The sequence below is a fragment of the Pteropus medius genome, unplaced genomic scaffold (genome assembly GCF_902729225.1).
Source record: "Pteropus medius unplaced genomic scaffold, Ma_sr-lr_union100, whole genome shotgun sequence".
NCBI lineage: Eukaryota > Metazoa > Chordata > Mammalia > Chiroptera > Pteropodidae > Pteropus > Pteropus medius.
The window spans coordinates 4,516,501-4,536,516 of NW_024349802.1; the positions used below are offsets into that span (position 1 = coordinate 4,516,501).

Consider the following 20,016-nt stretch of genomic DNA (forward strand, 5'->3'; position numbering starts at 1 on the left):
CTGCCCCAGGCGCTGGCTGACCGCTCCAGGGGCTGAGGAGGCCAGCATCTCGGGAGCAGTATGCCTGCACACCTGTAATCTACCTGTAATCTGTTTGCACGGCACACCATTGAGGAAGCTCTGCTCCACTGTAATGGGGCGGAGTAGTAAGTACAGTGTAGCAAAGCAGTATAGGATAGTGCGCCACCATCCAGTACAGGATGGCGTAGCATCGCAGTATTTTATAGTACACTGTAGGGTAGTGTAGTGTAGTATAGTATAGTACAGTATAGTATAGTACAGTATAGTATGGTACAGTATAGTACACTAGTATAGTGCAGTGTAGTGTAGTATAGTGTGGTATAGTATAATGTAGTGTAGTATAATGTGGTGTAGTACAGTATAGCATATCAGGATTGTGCAGCATAGTACAGTATAGTACACTGTGGTATAGTACAGTATAGTGTAGTGTAGTATAGTGTAGTATAGTACAGTATAGTGTAGTGTAGTATAGTATAGTGTAGTATAGTATAGTACAGTATAATATAGTATAGTACAGTATAGTACAGTATAGTATAGTACAGTATAGTGCGCTGTAGTATAATACAGTATAGTATAGTATAGCGTAATGTAGTGTAGCATAGTATAGTGTAGTGTAGTACAGTACATATAATATAGTACAGTATAGTATAGTATAGTACAGTATAGTATAGTGTAGTGTGGTATAGTATGGTACAGTATAGTATAGTATAGTACAGTGTAATACACTGTGTTATATAGTACAGTATAGTATAGTACAGTATAGTACAGTATAATATAATACAGTATAGTATAATACAGTACAGTATAGTATAGTATAGTGTACTGTAGTATAGTACAGTGTAGTATAGTACAGTGTAGTATAGTATAGTGTAGTATAATATAGTGTGGTGTAGTGTAGTATAGTATAGCGTAGCAGGATCGTGCAGCATAGTACAGTATAGCAGGAGCGTTTTTTTGCATACTTATGTCCCCAGCCCCTGGCATGCTTGTCCCATGGAGGGAAGGAGTGGTGTCCTGTTCTGGCTAGCTGCTACAGACTCTGGGGCAGTCCTTTTCCTATTCAGAAAGCCCAGATGACACACTTGGTTTGTTCTCAGCTGCTTTCCCGCAAGTGTTTATCTTTAAAAATAGAAGACGTTGTCTTCAGGCCAATGTTACACCATAGGGGACTCTTCCGGCCAACAGCACTTGAGCTTTTCGAAGGTAGGTAACCTGCTATGTATAGCCATGATGTCCTCAAGTCATCAGCTTAATATATATTTGTAAGCTACTTATTATGCAAATGGTCCATGAGTGACACGGATGGAATGTAAGCGCCTCCTTTCTGCTTAGGAGCTTGCAAACTAGTGAAGAGTTGGCCAGACCAAGACATACAGCCCTGAAAAGCTGAAGGGTCCTTGAGTTTGGCAGAGTCATTCTTTATCCTTGCATTTTGAAGTAGCCTCTCGAGTGGCCATGGTTTTCCTTAGAGGACAGCCCCGATTAGATTCTCACGTTCATATATGTAGTTTTATATCTTTACTGCCATCTAGACTTTGGAAAGGACTCTTGGATGGAGCCACTTTTAAAATGAAATATTTCAGTGTTCTGTCTTACTTAACATGGATCTCACACACACGCGCGTGCCACGGAAAGATAAATGAGTGTGGAGAAGTCCAGTAGTTGTGTCAGAGCAAGTCAGAGACACTTCTCACCCTTAAACATCTGTTACGTGTTGGGACTCGGCTTTCGTGGCATCGTTTTATGGGGAGCCCCCCACCCCCATCCCCCACACACTATTCCTGGGGCAAAGGAAAGACTGTACTTTATTGAAATTGTTCGTCTTACCTGCATGTGGTATTCCTTGCTAACTCTGGGAAAGAGCTTTCAGGTGTGGGGGGCCGACCACAGGGCACCTTCAAAGGTGAAAGTGAGGGGCCGGCTCCGGCCACTGCAGGGTCGCCTTCCTTCTGCCTTGGCTGACCGCCTGGTCCTGTTCGTTATCTTTTACCGTCACTTGATGGCTACTCTTGCTGCTGGGACACCATCCTTTCTTTTCTGCCCTGACACCCCCAGCCAGTGCAGGGTCAGCAGACACTCTGAGTTGTTGTTAACAGGGTTTGAGTCGCAGCAAAGAGGCCAAAGCCATTGAGAAGCCCCCGTGATAACGGAAACTATGTCTTATGTTCCTCCTGGTCTCCTGTGCTCCAGAGAGGAGGCCACGGGGCTGTGAAGTGAGTGTCTGTGCCGCCTGCTCACTCACAGCCTGGACAGGTCTCCTGGCCGCCTCTGTGCTTAAGCTTCCTTGTCTGTAAAATGGGGCTGTTGTAAGGACTAACTGAGCTGATATGTGTGGGTGACGTGTACATGTTAGCTACTGCTTTTGTAATCATAAGGGTAAATTAGAACTGGATTTGTTTTCCTGAAGATGTATGCTAGCCGTACTTTTTAATAAGCTCAGATTGAATAGCTACTTACATGGAGGATTTAAGGTTGACTTGATTATAAAAGGCAGTATTCTATATTTAATGCGATCTTTCATTTTCTTGTAACCCCCTAGTATCTAATCCATTAGGCACGTAAGCGGCACTTAGTAAATCTGATCTTTGTGTCTACTACCCTTTTATTGGATGCTATATATAACAACTTAGTATTAATTCTTTAAGCTTTTTTCTGGCCTTTTTTGAGATAGTAGATACCTGAATATTATATACCTAATATAGTTTTTCTGAACTATCAAGGTATCTTGTAGAGTGACACATAGATTTCAAAATGTGGACCCTCTACAGCAGCGGTCCCCAACCTTTCTGGCACCAGGGACTGGTGCTCCTGTGAGAATCTAACACCTGATGATCTGAGCTGGAGCTGAGGCAATGATGCTGGCGCTGGGGAGCGGCTGCAGATACAGATGAAGCTTCGCTCACTCACCCACCTCCTGCTGTGCAGCCTGGTTCCTAACAGACCACGGACCGGTACCAGTCCACGGCCGAGGGCTTGGGGACCCCTGCTCTAGAACACAGACTTTTAAATTACTCACATTTTCAGTTAAGGTCACATCCGATGTACATTAATTTTAGAAAATATTAGCAAACCTTTTCTATAATATTAGTAAATCTTTTCTATATTTTATATTCTTAGCTTTCAGAAATTTAATGTTAGGAAATTAAAATTTAAACTACATTTCCCCAAACCTTGGCAACATATCTTTTTTACATAGTTATCGGTAACAGCGTACCCACGATCTTATTAACGTAAAGGTAAGAAAAAGATCTCCATGTTATAGAGGAAGTCGAGAGTTTGCACCGTGTTTTGGGATCGAGCCATGGCGTTCCTCTAATATGCCGTGATCCTCGGGAGGCCAGGCCTTGCTTGCTGAGTCCTACGGAGTTTTGAATCAGGCCCCATCGCCTCCCTTTCTAATTAAGCCTGGATCCATTTACATAACACGCATTCCTCCCTCACCTGGCAAAGAGCGTTTCTTCCTACAAGGTCAGTGTTTGGATGACTTTTGCTGAGGAGAGAAAAGAGATTTAATTTCTAGCATTAAGGAAGTACCATGGGTTAAAATAATTTGTTCTTAGACAAGAGGCAGTAGTAGCTTATCTCATTATACCTCGCTAGTTAACCTCAGCAAAAGGTGACCTGCAAGCTAGATTTCAGATGCGTCTCTGTTCATTTGTTTGCATCTCATACAAAGTGTAAACTGTAGTATTTAGTATGTGTAAATATACGTATACACACACTATTTAGTGTATATACGTACACACTACTTTTTAAATTTGAGAAAAGGAATCAGCAGCAGCTGATGCTTGTTGGGGAAGGTGCAGGATGAGAACAGTGTGCAGAGAGGCAGGGAGCGGACGCTCTGGCCCCGTACCGGTGCAGAGGGAGCGCGTGGACTTCACCACCGAAACACGGAGGCTGCGGAAGCGGTCTTTGGAATTTGACGTGGCGTGGGGTGTAAGAGTTGTTCGGGTTTGAATGTTGATTCTCCCTCTGGCTTTGTGACTTGGGCAGAGCACTGGCCTTTCCCAAGCCATTTCTTCGTCGATAAACACGGGGTAGTAATACCTGCCTTGCAGATTAATCCGAGGGTTAAATGAGATGTTGCACCAGCACAGTTCCTGGCTCCTAGTGTAGGAATTAGCCAAATGTTTGTTTTCTTCATATCTTTCTTTCTTGGTTAATGGGGACTGCATTAGGGCTCCCAAGGCCATCCGCAGTTCCGACGACTTTTCAGGACGCATAAGATTCAGCATACAGTTAACTCACAGTTCAGATTTACTGCAGTGTGAGGATACGAAGCAAAATCAGCAAAGGGAATCATGCAGGGGCAACGTGCAGAGAAACTGGGCACCAGCTTCCGGAGCCCTCGCAATGGAGTCACACAGGACACGCGAACCCTCCGGCCATGAGTTGTGTCAACGTGCGCAGAACACTACCCGCCCAGAGACCCTGTGCCCAGGGTACTCGTCATTGCTGGTCACGCAGGCATCCCCTGCCTGCTGCGTTCCCCAGCTCCAGACTCCCGAGAGGAAAGCGGGCCGTGCCAGCAGCAAGCGCTGTGAGCCACTGTCAGTCCTGTGGTGGCGAGCCCTCCCAAACCTCGGTCCCCAGTGCCAGCCCAGGGCCAGCCTTGCTGGTGGGCCTGTCTCAGAATAGCAGTTGCAGATCTGCCATGTACAAGGACAAATAAAATAAATACCTTAACTGGGTAGAAAACTTCTAGGATTGGTTTCTTGAAGGAATAGGTAAATATGTAAGTAATTTCAGAAAGAAGATGTTTGCCCAGCACTGGATGATCGATAATAATAAATTATTTTAATAAGAATAAATAATAAATTGTTTTTAAAAATATCCCAAGACTCCTAGAAAAGTCCACTGAAATCACTACTGACCTACCCTCTCCAGGAATGCTGGCCAATTTGTATGCTGCCCTCAAACATTTTAGATGTTTGTTTGGTTATTATTTGGGCGAGATTTCAAACTTGTTGACACTAACATGTTGGTGCTGTCGTGTCCCACAAAGTGCCACCAACAGAGTCCTCCTAGCGGGCTAGCTGGGCCATGAGCCCAAGACAAGAGAGTCACGCTCGTAGCCTTTCTTTGAAAAGTGTGTGCTTTGACTCAAAATTCTTCTTTTGATGAAAGAGGGAAAAACGCTTACCTGCAAGGGTATTTTGTAATACTGGTTTTTGTTTAAAAAGCTCAGGGCAAATGCTAACTATAGCTCTTGTTAATATCTGTAATAAACATTTAGGGCAGAGGTCTTTAATCTCAGTTCTGCAATAGTCTTTGGGAAGCCTGTGAATGTATGCAAACTGTTTAACGTTTGCCTCTGTCTGTTTTTCAGTTTCAAAGGGCTGTATATTTTAGCAACTTAAAGGAATTTTGCCCCAATAAAGATTTAGAACTCCTGATTTAGAGAAACAGATATAGGAGAGTTATTTTGTTGACGTTAGGAGTTTTTGTGGGATGTCTCATAAGTGCTCTAACTCTAAGGTTTCTTCCCTGTAGGTATTGTACCGATGACATGTTGCAAAGAGAAATGATGTCCAATCCTTTTCTGGGTAGCTATGGGGTCATCATCTTAGATGACACACACGAAAGGAGCATCGCGACCGACGTGCTCCTTGGACTGCTTAAAGATGTCTTACTAGCGAGACCGGAACTGAAGCTCGTGATTAACTCCTCACCTCCCCTGATCAGCAAACTCAGCTCTTTCTATGGAAACGTGCCTCTCATCGAAGTGAAAAATAAGCACCCAGTTGAGGTCGTGTACCTCAGTGGGGCTCAAAAGGAATCTTTTGAGTCTGTCGTACACCTTATCTTTGAAATTCACCACTCTGGCGAGCAGGGTGACATTGTGGTCTTTCTGGCCTGTGAACAAGTAAGTATCACTCTCACCTGACTGGGCGATACGCGTTCTTACTGACCCCTGAACCCTGGTGGGGATGCTCTGAGTGTCCAGCGTAGAGCTCTCAGTGGGCATGTGGGGTCCCTCCTCGCCTCTCTCTCCGCACGTGGAAAGAAACGACAGGGTAAATAAAACCCGGGCTGCAGGGCAACAGGGAGGCGGTCCTAGAGTCACATCTAGTGAAAACAAAGAATGGGTGACGCATCCTCGGAGTTTACAGGACCGATCTCCAGAGCCGGCCCCCGCCCACCCGCCCCGCCCCGTGCCCGCGCTGGCTGTGCCCAGGAGACTGTGTCTCAGAGGAGGCAGACGCCCGCCACACCGCACTCTCGCCGCCTCCCGAGGGTCGGGGCGTTTGCCGGAGCGGAAACGAAGTTCCCACAGGTGTTCCCACGCAGTCAGTGGGGTATGAGGCGGAACAGTGTGATTTACAGCCCCCCGGCAGGCTGTCTCCCACACTGCAGCTCCTTTTCTCAAAAAGAGGAATGAGAAAACTCTTAACGGGGATTCTCGAAAACGTCTTTTCAAAAGAACAATTGGAAATGTATAACCGAGTACCTGTTACTGCTTTGATACAGTCAGGGTGCCATTTGGGGTTGCATTTTTTTTTTCACAGCCACACTGACCCTACCTTCTCTGCTCTGTTGGCTGAATCTAAAAGCCTCTATGATCTCAAAAATCAGATCTTTCATCTTAGGGACTGATTTCTGGTCTTTTTTCCCTACCTATCACCTCACTCAGAGAATGAAAGCACTAGTTTTTAGACCATGTCCCAAATATGTAGCGATTCCAGCGATTACCCAGAAAGCAGGAAGTTGTTCAGTATTGGCCGAGGCACCAGCTGATCACCGACAAGCATCGCTGCTCTCTGCCACGGCCTTTTCTTAAGTGTTCACATGCTTTCTAAACTACCTGCAGGAGTATTTATTGTTTTATACTCGGTGCATAAAGGGTGACCGATCCTCCTAGCCTTGGGAACGTTAGAGTTTTCTCAGGACAGATTTTACCTGACTCCAGAAATGCAGTAGAGTCTCCAATGGATGATAACTTAGCATATTTACCAAGTTTGTGTGTGTGGGTTATACAGTATTCTGAATAGTAAATCTTCTATTTACTAACTAATATAGTAATTTCGTCTATCACCATTCCCTAACCCTGTATGATTCAAGGTGTCCAAGAAAGCCCTGAGGAAAGTTATAAAATGCTGAAGGAGATAGGAGAAGAATTTATGAAAGCAGTCAGAGGTTCTCAGTATGACTGGGTGAAGCCTAAGGAAGGGAAAAAGGGCAAAATGAGAAGTCTAAACCATTTGAAAGTTAGAATCGCCAGGTGAAAAACAAGACATTCATCCCTGAGGAGAAAAAAAAAGTATAATTAAGACTGATAGGATGAGTATGCAAACATTCCAAAATGGATTTTTGGAAATAAATCTTATAACAAGTTTGGGGGGAAGGGAGTAGATGGTCTTAGATTATTTGATTCTTGTAAGTTTAACATAAGCTGTAATTAATGGCATAGTGACTTTTAAATCGTCAGGCTCTAGAAGATGCATTTTCACCTAGGCTGGTAGTAGAAACAGTAGAAATGATAAAAATCCCAGGGCTTAGAAAGTTAAATAATCTTCCTCGAAGTCAGACCGGAAAGGCATTTCATTTCCTATTAAATAATCATCAGTCTCGTGGAGTCTTAAAATTTTGAAAATGACGGTGCAATGCTGGCCCCGGGCAGAGTTGGCAATTCTTCACCTCCCTCCACCGGCCGAGAAGGAGCAGGTGCTGCTGATCCAGCCCTGGGGTCTCTGAGGGAGGGGCCTCCCTCCCAGAGGCTCAGGGCCAGTGGTCTGCTGGCTTCCCCACACCTTTGTCCTCACAGCCCAGCCCCCAATTCCACACCTGTTATCTCGTTTTCTTGTGCATCTACCACCTAACAAGCTGACACAGTTCAGCGTCCCAAGGGCCTTTTTTCTCTCATTAAGACGCTCCTCCCTATGGTTTTGGAATCGGTCTCTTGGAAAAACTCTCCCTGTTAACAGCTGCCGATCATTCCCCTCTACACCACCATCTGAAGCTTTCTTGATTTCTGTATAAAACTTTAAAGTCTGCCACAGCAATGAGATGTCACAGGAAAACAAACCCAGCCAGTCTAACAGAAATGTACTTATTGTCGCTTTTTCTTTTAAGAAATACATTTTAAATTGCAGCGATAACTCTCGAACACTTCCGTGTGCTGAGCGTTCTCTGCGTCACGTTTCTCTGCCTGCCAAGCCCTCCTGCTGGGAAGTGACCCCCCCCACCCCCCATAAGTCACCTGCTGCGCTGTGTCTTTGTATCAGTGGAGACTTAGAGCCCTGAATGGTTGCAGCGTGTTGTTCCTTATCACTTAACTATCTTTTAACCTGAAAAAAAAGTGAAAATAGAAGACACAAGTTGAGATTTATAGCGCTATCTAGCCAAATTATTGTGCAGCTTTAAGCTGTCACAGAGAAGGTGCTGTTAGGTCAAGGTTTCCTAGGAAATGTCCTATCTCGTGGGTCTTTCATTTTGGGGGGCTTGCTATCTTTCGGTGTGTGTTGCTGTGTGCAGGTAATTATGGGAAAGGCCAATGTATGTAGATGCACTAGTGGTACACACTGAATAAGCAAATTAGTAAACAAGTGATTTGAAGCACCAGGTGCATATTTTAAGCATTTTTGCAAATTCTGAAAGTTCTGACCTCAAATTCCTATATCAGCTGAGCTCGAAGAGTTTATCTATGTACAATATCTGTTTCGGTTTTGCTCTGCTTTTTGCCTTTTGACGATTTCTTTTATTCTTTTTCTCACCCCGCCCAATTAGAACAAATTCAACATTAGAACCCACCTACAACTAAAAAGTTTTAGCGATTAACTAGAAGGAAATAAAAAATGAGTGCCTCAAATTATTTCTTAGACAGTATTCTAAGAGAAATATTTGCGTGCACCGCGAAGGGTTATTTTGATGGGAAATCGCTCAGGCATGGGCTACAGGAGTGGGAACTGGACCCAGGTTACTACGAGGGTGAAGCGAGGCCGGTGGAGGTGTGCTCAAGTGGCCGTGGGGGAAGGCACGCATGTCCCTGTGAGGCTGAGGTGCAGGGAGACGCAGCTCCAGCAACCGTTCTCGTCCCTGTACGCTCCCTTAATGTCCCATCTAAGCTACCCTCACGTTAAATGCTGAAGAAGCGATCAGAGTGATAAAGATGGAGAAGCAGTTCTGGCATTATTCCATTTGGCAAGTTTTTATTCATTTCCATCAATAGTCATGCTCTTTGGTGAAAATCTGTCCCAAGTAAACCAACTCTGGGCAGAAAGGGGAAGCCCGAGCAGAGTGTTCTGGATGCCTGCTCCTGTGGAGCCCGAGGGGGCCGCCTCTGTCCCTGCTTCCTGGGACTCGGCAGCTCAGGAACAACTTTCAAACGGCTCACCCAGGTGAGCTGTGATGCCTTGCAATTTTCCTAGGCAGATCTGTCTTCCTACAAAATGCTTGAATGAAGTCCCTTTCTGCAAAAGGTGTGGAAGGAAGGAGTGAGCTGGAGCAACGGAAAACAGAGTAGGCTTAATAAAAACCACAAGTCATGGGAAGCTGTCTTTCTTAGATTTTTAGCGAACTCTAACGACTAATGAAATGAAAAGGCGCTCATTCTATTTTGCTAGTTAGGTAGAAGGTAGAAATTTTGGAAACATTAAAAAGGTATAAGAATTACATTAAGTGACATCTTTTTTATATGAGGTTCTAAAAAACCAGTGATTTGAGAAAATGAAAAATAACTATCTAAATGCCTTGCCGTTTGAGTTTTTTGCACAATTTCTTATATTTAGTTGTAGAGCAAAATAATTTACCTTTTTTTTCTGCTATATTCGACAGTGAAATATTTTTAAAGAGTAATTCTAAATGCCTGAATCATGTACAGATGTAAAATAGCAGTGAATATCTCCCTACTTCATTGCCTTTCTGCCATTTTGAAGTGCTAATGGGTAAAAATAATTTTCAGAATGACCTAGATAGAGACTGACTGCAGAATGTGTCTGTGTATATGCTGTTATTGGAAGTCTAGAGATTGTTTTACAGTTCTTAGTTCCGCTACCATTAAAGCACAGTGGTGCGTCATCACCGAGGTGACAGTAACTTGTTTACCTGCCATCGTTAATGGATCTGAGAAACTGCAACAAGCTATAAAAACAGGATGGATGCATAAGGGAAGCTAGTACATTGCACAAGGAGAAAACCATGTTGGACCAAAACTGATGAAATTGTTTATTATATTTAACTTTCCCCATAGAAAGGTTCTCATCCAGTTACATCTTTTCTAATTTAATGATACACTTAGCAGCACAGATATTTCTTTCTCTGTATATACTATGCAGCCTTTGCCTATAGTTTTCATTTGGACCTTAAAAAAGTAGAAGTTGTTTGTAATGTACTTTCTCATGGACGACGGTGGGGTTTTTTGTTTCGTTTTTTACTTTAGGATATTGAAAAAGCCTACGAAATCGTCTGTCAAGAAGGATCCAACTTAAACCCAGATCTCGGTGAGCTGGTAGTGGTCCCTTTGTATCCAAAAGAGAAATGTGCGTTGTTCAAGCCAAATGAGGAGACAGAAAAAAGATGCCACGTTTATCAGAGAAGAGTGGTGTTGACGGCCAGCTCTGGAGAGTCTCTGATCTGGAGCAACGCAGTCAGATTTGTCATCGACGTGGGCGTGGAAAGAAGAAAGGTAGTTATCATCGAGCGGGTCCAAGACACCTGGGCTGGTAACTGTCGAGGGTCAGTTTCTTGGATTCTTACCATTTTCTTGACCAGAAAGTGAGGATGAACTGCACGATCTGGGCATTTTCTGTGCTTGTCGTATATGCAAAGAATTACTGCAGCCAGTAACGAAGGTCCTGACCACGTGTTACTGCCTTCGTTAGCATGCTGGTGGTCTGGAAACAAATCGAGGTGTGAGAGGAAGTGTATGGAAGCATAAAGGTGATGGTTCTTCTTTCAGTGTTTATTCTTTAGCTAAAGTACTAGCAAAGCAAATTGTTTGACTCCTAAACTCAGCTTTTCTTACGTACTAAGTATTTTGGTAGCCCATTTATCAAAGTAATTAGCATCTTCCCTCGGTAATTTATTGGAAATGAGTTACAAGTACCCTGACTTTAATTTGAGACGATTTCGGCTTTATAAGATGATAGAATTCCAGCCTAAATTTTTAAAAAATATGTTATTTCTTATCACTGCCTTTAAATTTAAAAAAATAGGAAAAATAGAAATAGGCTGTCTCAGACTCGCAAAGACACTTGAACTTGAGAAATCATAGCATTTAAGAAAAAAACAAACCTACCCAAGTATCGATCCACTTAGCATTATTAGCTGTTGTGCAGCTTTCATCCCTCCAGGAAACTGTGGGTGTCCTAAACACCCTCGTCTTACTATGACAGAGCAGTTCCCACCATTGGGAAGGTTTCCTGGGAACCAGTCTGGGCCAATCTTATTGAATTAGCCCACCCTTCAGAGAACCCCGGGTAGTGCCCCCTAAATGACCCGTAAGGGAATTCAGCGTGAGTGCCACGTGCACTCTCCGTACCAGCTGGTGTGCCTGGAAGAGCTCAGCTTAGCCGTAAAGGCGAGGCCACTGAGGTCACAGTCCGTTAAGAGTAGAACCTTGAAGAAGCAGCACTGTCAGGTGATAATCCTTTTCTGCAGGTGGCATACAAGTATGTCATCATTCACCAGTGTCACATTGAGAAGTGACAACACTAGTATTTCAGCAAATGATAGAGGTCCCATATTTATTGAAGCCACAATGAAAGCAGTCAACCTTTAAATCCATTTATCAAAGCACTGAGAGTTTCCATCTCAAGCAAGTGAAATAGTAATGAATATTGTATAGACAGGGAGCCTGTAGCAGAGCATTTCATGAGGTAAAGGGCTGCACACAGCGAGTCTGCCGCATCGTGAGTGGTCTGATGCTAAAGATGCTCTTTCCGTTTAAAGGTGTACAACCCGAGAATAAGGGCAAGCTCACTTGTCATGCAGCCCATCAGCCAGAGCCAGGCGGAGACACGCAAGCAGATTCTCGGCTCATCATCGTCAGGTAGCTCGACAGACACAGAGTGACTGACGTGTCCGCCGGCAACATGGACATTAGAGCCATTTCCCCTGCTTTCTTCCAGGAAAACTTTTCTGTCTGTACTCGGAAGAATTTGCCACCAAAGACATGCGGCCACTGAAGGCAGCCGAGATGCAGGAAGCCAACCTAACCAGCATGGTGCTCTTCATGAAGCGGGTAGACATTGCGGGCTTGGGCCACTGCGACCTCATGAACAGACCAGGTAGCTCTCTGCTCGCGCACGGGCCGGGCATGGGGCTGACGCGTCGCCTCTTACTGGTGCCCGTCCCCACTCCTGAGAGTAAGTGGCACTGGGTAGGGCGAGCAAGCATGGGATTTGGTTCTATTGAAGCATTTCCCCATGTGCGGTAAACATTCTCTAATGTGATTAACAACAACAGCAAAGCCCTCAGGTGCACCTGTTCAGACACTGTGCGCCCTCGTCGGCCAGCGGAGCTTCTGACACTGGAAAGCCGTCTGCTGTGGCCAGCAGAGCGTAGGGAGCCTGCGGCCTGGAAGCCGGGAAGGGCAGCGGAGTGTAGAAGGGGAGGCTGAAACCGAGAGAGGAAATGCAGAGTCCTGGCCACGGTAGAGATTCTTGGTGGGAACATCTGCGGGCAAATGGCCCTCACTCATAACTCATGCCATCGCCAGGGGCAAAATCAGCTGAAGGTCGCCCTCTGTGATACGTTATTCCCTAGGGATCTCCTCGTTCAGGACGGGTGTCTGGAGGACCAGTCACGAAGGCAGAAAAGCAGGCTTCGTAATGTCAGAGAATTTAAAAAGCAAATGGCGACCATCGCAGTGCAGGAAAATTCCTGTGCCCGCTCAGTGGTCACCGCTGTGCCACTTACCCGGCGAGGCTTAGAGCCGATAGCTGGGGGACAGAGGGTTAGGGTGACAATTTATTTCTGTCTCCTAACAGTACGCACATAACTCTTTTCTGCTGTGCTTGGGGGAAAGTGTAACTGTGGATCAACTCTCTTTGTTTTGGGAGGAAAGAAAAACACGATGCTCGCAGCTGCCACATTCAGTTCACCTTCCGAATGAAATGCGCAAATCCAGCAAACCCGTTTCCCTTTCAGGACCTGTGAACCGTGAGGAAGTGACTTTGGCGTAACTAGGCTGCAGGCTGTTAATTGGATTTCCTTGACATAGATCTTTTCTTTAAAAATCAGTAATTCTTCGTCCCTGGTGCTGAGGACTAACCTCCATCATGAGTGACGGTCACTCGAGCTGGGTAGGGAAGCTCAGGACCAGGGGACCACGTCACAGAAGTGGGCGGTCTCAGCGGTCTGTCACCCTGCATACCCAGCGGTAGCGGGACAGAGGTTAGAGACGAGCTAGCCGAAATGGACAAGACCACACCAGATGTCGTTTCTGTACTTGGACTCAGAACTCACTTTGGCGGTGGCTTTGGAGTGAGCTATGAACGACGAAGCCACACACACCTGCCACACGTGGCGTGCAGGACACGCAGGCCTCAGGAAGCGGGAAGCGTGCAGGTGGCGCATGGCAGGCACCGCAGGGGCCAGCGTGGTGCTGGTGGAGCCGGGCTCGAGACCCTGCAGGGGCGTGCTCTGTGCTGGTGGTGCCCGTCCCAGTGAGTCACGACCTCGAATCCCACGCGGACTGCCAGCCTGGCGCGTGCGCTCACTCCAGTGCACGTGCTTCTGTTCCGAAGTTTAGAGAAGGGCCTCGGAACGTGACAGTCTGCACCATGAGGAGAATGGAGGGAAGTGGCCCTCGCCAGGGGCCTCGCCGCAGACCCTCTGCCCGCAGCAGGGCTGTGTGGCGGCTCAGCCCGAGGAGCTCCGGGGCCAGCGGTCCTCTAACGGGAACCCAGTCTGGGTCTCCAAACGAGTGAAGGCTGCGCTGTTATCCGTCTCAAAGCCACACAACGTTACTGCTAACGCAGATGGCCAGGGTGGAGCGTGAAAGCGGCAGACGTGCCAGATCCACTCCAGAGCCAGTTTACAGGGACCTTGGAAGGCGAAGTGATCTCATGGGAAGTGGAAACAGAACCTGGGAGAGGTTTCAAGAGGCAGAGAATGGAAGCAGTGTCGGCTTTCGATGCCCCTTGGGCTCCTGCTGGCCCAGTGACCGTGTGACTTACTATTCAAGCCAAGACGTTGGAGAGCGAACGGGGACGCTGCTCATAACTGCGCTTGGGTGAAGGGTGGGGTCGGGGGCATCCTCGCCGCACCGGGACAGAGGGTCACCCAGAGCCAGGGCCACACGGAAAGCTCAGGCTCTTAGGGACCGCCGGGGCTCCAGGCCCGGCTCGCGCTCCGGAGCTGGGTAACAGGCGCTTCTGTGATTCAGTAGCTCTCCCATTTCTTCATCTGAACGTGCACGTGACCTAAGGAGTTCGTTCAGAGTCGAGGTAAGCACAGTGTAGGCCCCCGAGAAAGTGACCGGCAAAATAGTAAACTGTGCAGCGGTCATCACCTGCAGAACCTCTGCCTGGACTCTGAAACCCAAGACTCGCGGGCCGGAGCCGCCTCACGGAGGACAGCTTTGTGCGGTGCAGGAAGCAGCACCTGGGCACCTCTGAGGAGCCACGGTCGCCGACAGCAGAGCATCGCGCCTGCAGCCAGAAGAGAGGCGTCCAGCGGCGGCTGTGTTGGCATCACCGGATACAGTGGACGCTGCCGGCGAAAGGCCTGGGTTCAAGTCCTCATTCTACAGCCGAGGAGACAGGCTGGCTAGGCCTGGCTCTGGCGCGTCCCTCACCGTTCTCTCTTCTGTGCTTGAGGCTGGAGCGTCTGCCCTCGCATTTCATGGCGTTATTAAGAGGTTCAGAGGGGGGTGTTTATGCAGAAGTGTTGTGCACACCATAGAGGAGTGGGAGCTGGGCAAATGGCAGGTCTTGTGAGCACGTCCCTGTGAAACAAACTTCAAGAAGCCTTTCCTGCCTTTTTCAGAGCCAGATCCCTAATCCTACTCCCCAAAAGTCCCAAGACTTTTCAGAGTCCGCCGTCAAACCAGGGCCATCTGTGGGTTCTTCCACATCTCCCTCTGCGGACTCCTCCGTGTACACGATGCCAAGTCCCCGGGCTAAACCCGTCGGCACCAGCACCTCCATTTTCTCCTTCCGCCCTCTCCAGCTGTCCCTGTTTCTCTGTGTCCGTCTGCTCGCCCGTGCAGCCAGTGCCTGTTCCTGCCGCACGCTGAGCACCTCGTCAGCGCGATGGTTACCGTTTGTTCCCCACCAGCTCCGTCCCGCCCCTGAGTGCGTATACTCTTCCTTTGTCACGGCATTTACTGTCATGGTGCATTTCAGAATTCTGCGTGCAGGGTCCCAGAGTGCAACTCCAACTAGCTAAGCAGCAGTGAATTACGTAAGGAAACCGGGTGTCTTAGGAAGTCCAAGACGAGAACATGGCCAGGAACCTCCTGCGGGCCGCGCTCTTCTCAGAATGGAGTCTTGAGAGAAATCGCCAACAGGGAAGCTGAACTTCTTTCCTCTCCGCTGAGGATTAAAGCTGTGCTTTCGAGTCTTCCGGCAGATGTCTGCGTTCTCGGCAGGTTTGCCGTGGGCTCCCTCTTACAGCCCCCTCGGCCCGACACGTGCTGTTCCCAGGAACTGCTTCTGTGCTCGCAGTCCACGTGCCGAAGGCTGAAACCATCCATGCCCGTTACTCGCTCTGCTCTTCCCCAGCAACACGGCCGGAGATGTGACAAAGGGCCCTGCAGCACCAGCGAGTCCCTTCTCAGCCCACAGCGGTGACCCCTCCCAGGGTTGTCGTCCTGAACTTATAGGAATGGGTGGATTTTATCAGATCTGCAGTGGTGACCGACTTTCAAATTATACAGTTTGCTTAAAGTTTTGACAAGTAGCTTAGCGGTCAAGGTTTGGACAGCACATAAGTAAACTTTCACTGTCTGTTACTTTGAACTCCCAGATGCCCCCAGGTCACCGCTGCTTAGGTCCCGTCGTCCATGCACATGTTGGAATTGAGCCCAGTGAGAGCAACTCTCGTCAGCCCTCTGGCTTCCTGTGCAGGACGGTACAGCAGCTTTGTACTGTGCGATTTGCTTCTGTGTGGCCTTCATTGCTATACCACAGCAGACAGGTGAAACACATACTTAATATAAACTGATTCCACAAGGGCAAGAATACCTTTCTTTGAACAAATGGATTATCTTTTTTGGTGGAGATTAAGCATATATGATAAACACCACACCATTATCAATGTTATCTAAGCTTAAGAGAAATAAAGGATGGAGAAAATCAGTTTTCTGTCCGTATTTGCACTGGCAACTAACTTTTAACATCTTGTCTACTATTTCTGTCATCTGCGTGAGTTCGGAGTCTGTCTCGATTGGTTAATTTCTCCTTAATCTTATTTTCCTGTTTTCCTGCCGTGTAACGTTTTGGATGCTGGACACTGCGCATTTCACTGGGTTGGGTACTGGATATCTGTGTTCCTAGAACCCTCCCTGAGCCTTGTCCTGAGATGCAGTGTGATCCTTCCAGGTTCCAGCTTTAGGATGTTAAGTGGCACAGTGCCCACCTGGGCAGAGTTACCGTCTGTTTCCTGCCAGGGCCCCACGAACCAGTCTGGCTGGTATAGGCGGGCGGTACCCTAGACCGTGTGCAAGCCCCAGGCACCGACCCTCGAAGCCTGGATGCTGTTCCCCTGGCCTGGGCTGGTGTTTTGCGTGTGTTCTGTGACCGGTCGAGGGGACTCTCGTAGGCCACTCGAGTCCTCTCTCCTCTCAGGTTCTCCGACCTGCCAGCTCCTTAGCCTCCCGGGACCCACAGCACGACCTGCACCATGCAGGCAGTCCAGCAGGCTGCACCTGGGTCCCCCTCCCCACACACAGCCTGGGGACGCAAGGCAGCAAGCTGCGCGCTCACAGGGCTCCCTTCTGTCCCCCACTCAGCAGTCAGCCCTTCATTGCCTGCTGTTGTCTTCAAACTTGTTTCCTATGTTTTGTTTGTTGCCTCCATGTGGGAGGGAAAATTCGGTACCTGTTACTCCGTCTCGGTCGTATGAGACTTTGTGATGTTTTTTCTTTCCCAGCCCCGGAAAGCTTGATGCAGGCTTTGGAAGACTTGGATTACCTGGCAGCCCTGGACAACGACGGAAATCTCTCTGAATTCGGAATCATCATGTCAGAGTTTCCTCTCGATCCGCAGCTCTCAAAGTCTATCTTAGCATCCTGTGAATTTGACTGTGTGGATGAAATGCTGACAATCGCGGCCATGGTCACAGGTATTCCTTCAGAACTGTTCCGTCTTATGAATCTGCACCCGGTATGGATTTAAGCCAGATCCGTTTAAAGGGGTAATATTTTAATAGATTAAAAAGGAATAAAATTATAAGAATTATCTTAATATGAAAAAATCTAAACCTAGTGAATTTTTTTTAGGCGAGGCAACCCTTGGTTGATCTCACAGATTGCAAGGACCTTGTCAGCTTATTTTTTATTTTTTATGCCTGCGGCACCTGGTCTTCCGAGGTGGTCTCCCATCCAGGTACTAACCAGGCCCGACCCTGCTTAGCTTCCGAGATCAGATGAGATCAGCCTTGCTCAGGGTGGCGTGGCTATAGACTAAACCTAGTGACTTTCTTAATCAGACATGTGAAAGCATACCAAGTTTGCTTCTGCTGATGTAGTCAGCAAAAAGCAAGAAAAATCCAAAGAAAAATGTGTCACTAGAAGTGTTCTTCCCCAAATGATTGCGTGTGCGTGTTTTTTATCTCGTAACACCTTCGTTCACCTTGGTTTATGTCTAGATTTATTCGTTCACTGGCAGAACGGACCAAAGGCTGTGCTGCATGAGACCTTCTGTTCTGATCCTGTCTCCCGCCTGGCGTCTGAGCGCCCGCCCTTGTCCCTCTGTAACACAAGCCGGGTACTGACTTATTGAGCAGGCCTGAGAAAAGCAAACAAGGAGAAAAACGTGCCAACTCTCCCTAAATTCCTTTGACTTCTAAGTAAATAGGGCCTGGTATTCAGTGTAAGAACCCCCGTTGCACAAACAGCAGCGAGCCCGGCAGTGCTGCGCTAACGTGAAGTCTCCGTTACCGACGACCTCATGACCTTTTGCATCTTACAGCTCCCAGCTGCTTTTCGCGTCTGCCCCGCGGAGCCGAGGCGGCTGCCTTGACTTGCTGGAAGACATTTTTACATCCCGAGGGAGATCACTTTACCCTCATCAACATCTACAAGGCCTACCAAGACGCGACTCTGAATTCTACCAGCGAGCGTAAGTGCGTGCTGTGATTCTCCTTCCCAGATTAAGCTGGGTGCTTATTCACCAAACACCCTTTCTCTGGCCCCATGGGTCACTTCAGGGGCGTGGTGCTTGAGGCTCTCGCTGCACCGCCGGTTCCTGGCCACACAGTCCGGCTCTTAGAGCTCTGGCGGCTGCAGGGGACCTGCACTCAGAGGGGCGAGGGGAGAAGGGCCAGGGGAGCAGAATGGTGTCTGGACGCCGAGGCGGACGCACCCGGTGACGGGGCTGGGCACGCCTCAGGTGCGCCCCTGGGCTGGGTGCGGGGACAGGACGGGCTCCCGGGGTGGAGAAGGCCGAGTGGAGGCTGCCAGGGCAGTGCCTGTCCTTCAAGGACGGCTGATGTCACCTTCGTTTTCCTCAAAGCCGCTTTTACCATCTTTGCTCCGATGGACGGTGCGTAAACGACGTGAGGGACAGCAGTCTGAGTGGCAGTGGGGTCCTGTAGAGCAGGGAGCTCGTTTTTCACAGCTGAGAAGAACACAGTGCAGCCAGAAAGGACACGGGGATTCGGGCGCCGACACGCGGCCACTCTTGCTGCTCCGAACAGGCCAGCGCGGACAGCACGGGGTTGAGGGTCTCTGCCCTCCGTGCAAGGCCACGTGCGCTGCCAGGTCAGGGCAAAATTCCAGTCCTCCCTGAGTGACTGTAGGTGGCGAGGAAGAATAACGTGAAACTGAACCAGGTGACTGAATTTTAACATGAAACGTGCAGCTAGGGCAGCTTCACTGTAACATACGTCCCAAATCAGCCTAGCGGTGACCCTTTCCTCATGATAGTGTGCGAGAAAATTCCATGGGTCGGAGGACTTCGTACTGCCAGCCTTCCCCTCCCAGTTTGATCGAATGTGACCATCTACCCTTGCCGTCACACACGAGACAGTGCCAACCGACCCTGAGACCATGTCCTCTGCCCTTTACGAGGCACAGACCTCGCGAGGGTCAGCACCAGAAAGTCCCCAGCCCCGCGGGATCGTGGGAACCACAGAGCCAGTTAGGTCCTGCCAGCGGCGCCTCTCCCTTCCTTAGCAGCAGCACAGACAATCTCGCAGCCACCGGAGGTCTCTGTCCGTGCGGCCTCCCCACTCACACATGTGACCTTCCCAGAGGACAGGATGCAGAGACAGCGCCTTCCCGCTGGGCTCTGCCCGCTCCCCGCAGATCACTTCTAAATGACCTGTGGCCCTTCTCCCCGCAGACTGTGTTGAAAAATGGTGTCAGGACTACTTCCTCAACTGTTCTGCGCTCAGAATGGCCGACGTCATCCGAGCGGAACTCGTAGAAATCATCAAGCGGATCGAGCTTCCCTACGCGGAGCCTGCTTTCGGCTCCAAGGAGAACACGCTGAACATAAAGAAAGCCCTGCTGTCCGGCTACTTCATGCAGGTGAGCGGCGAGGCCGCCCTCACCGCGGTCCTCGCGGGACGGCACGCTCGGGACGTCCCGTCAGGAATCGCGCCCGCAGGATGATGATTTTGTTGTTAACTTTAAAACAAAAACCCTCATGTTATTAGAGATTTAGTGTTTAGACCTGCACCCCGTCGAGGGAAGGGAGGGCTAAGCCAGAATATGTTAACTTGTCCAAAGAGACAAAAGATCTTTTTTCATTACAAAGGGCGAGTTGCGAAGACACTCTCTTTGGACGAACGTCAGATCGAGTCCCTCATGTCACCTGCCTGCGAACTGGCTCACGTTTAACCGGTGATAGAATGCCCCATGCCGCCTTCAAGCACATGATG

General features: G+C 48.4%; 1 protein-coding gene and 1 pseudogene across 1 annotated transcript in view; one reads left to right on the top strand and one right to left on the bottom strand.

The window, feature by feature from the left end:
• Nucleotides 1-20,016, top strand: part of DHX32 (DEAH-box helicase 32 (putative)) — a 30,467-nt gene that overhangs the window by 7,995 nt on the left and 2,456 nt on the right. The window contains exons 3-9 of the mRNA XM_039836009.1: nucleotides 5,518-5,890; nucleotides 10,403-10,648; nucleotides 11,914-12,013; nucleotides 12,093-12,251; nucleotides 17,062-17,253; nucleotides 18,102-18,251; nucleotides 19,476-19,663. Of these exons, the coding sequence (XP_039691943.1) occupies nucleotides 5,518-5,890; nucleotides 10,403-10,648; nucleotides 11,914-12,013; nucleotides 12,093-12,251; nucleotides 17,062-17,253; nucleotides 18,102-18,251; nucleotides 19,476-19,663 (1,408 nt within the window). The remainder of the gene's footprint in view (nucleotides 1-5,517; nucleotides 5,891-10,402; nucleotides 10,649-11,913; nucleotides 12,014-12,092; nucleotides 12,252-17,061; nucleotides 17,254-18,101; nucleotides 18,252-19,475; nucleotides 19,664-20,016) is intronic.
• On the bottom strand, nucleotides 17,476-17,594 carry LOC120581755 (uncharacterized; annotated as a pseudogene).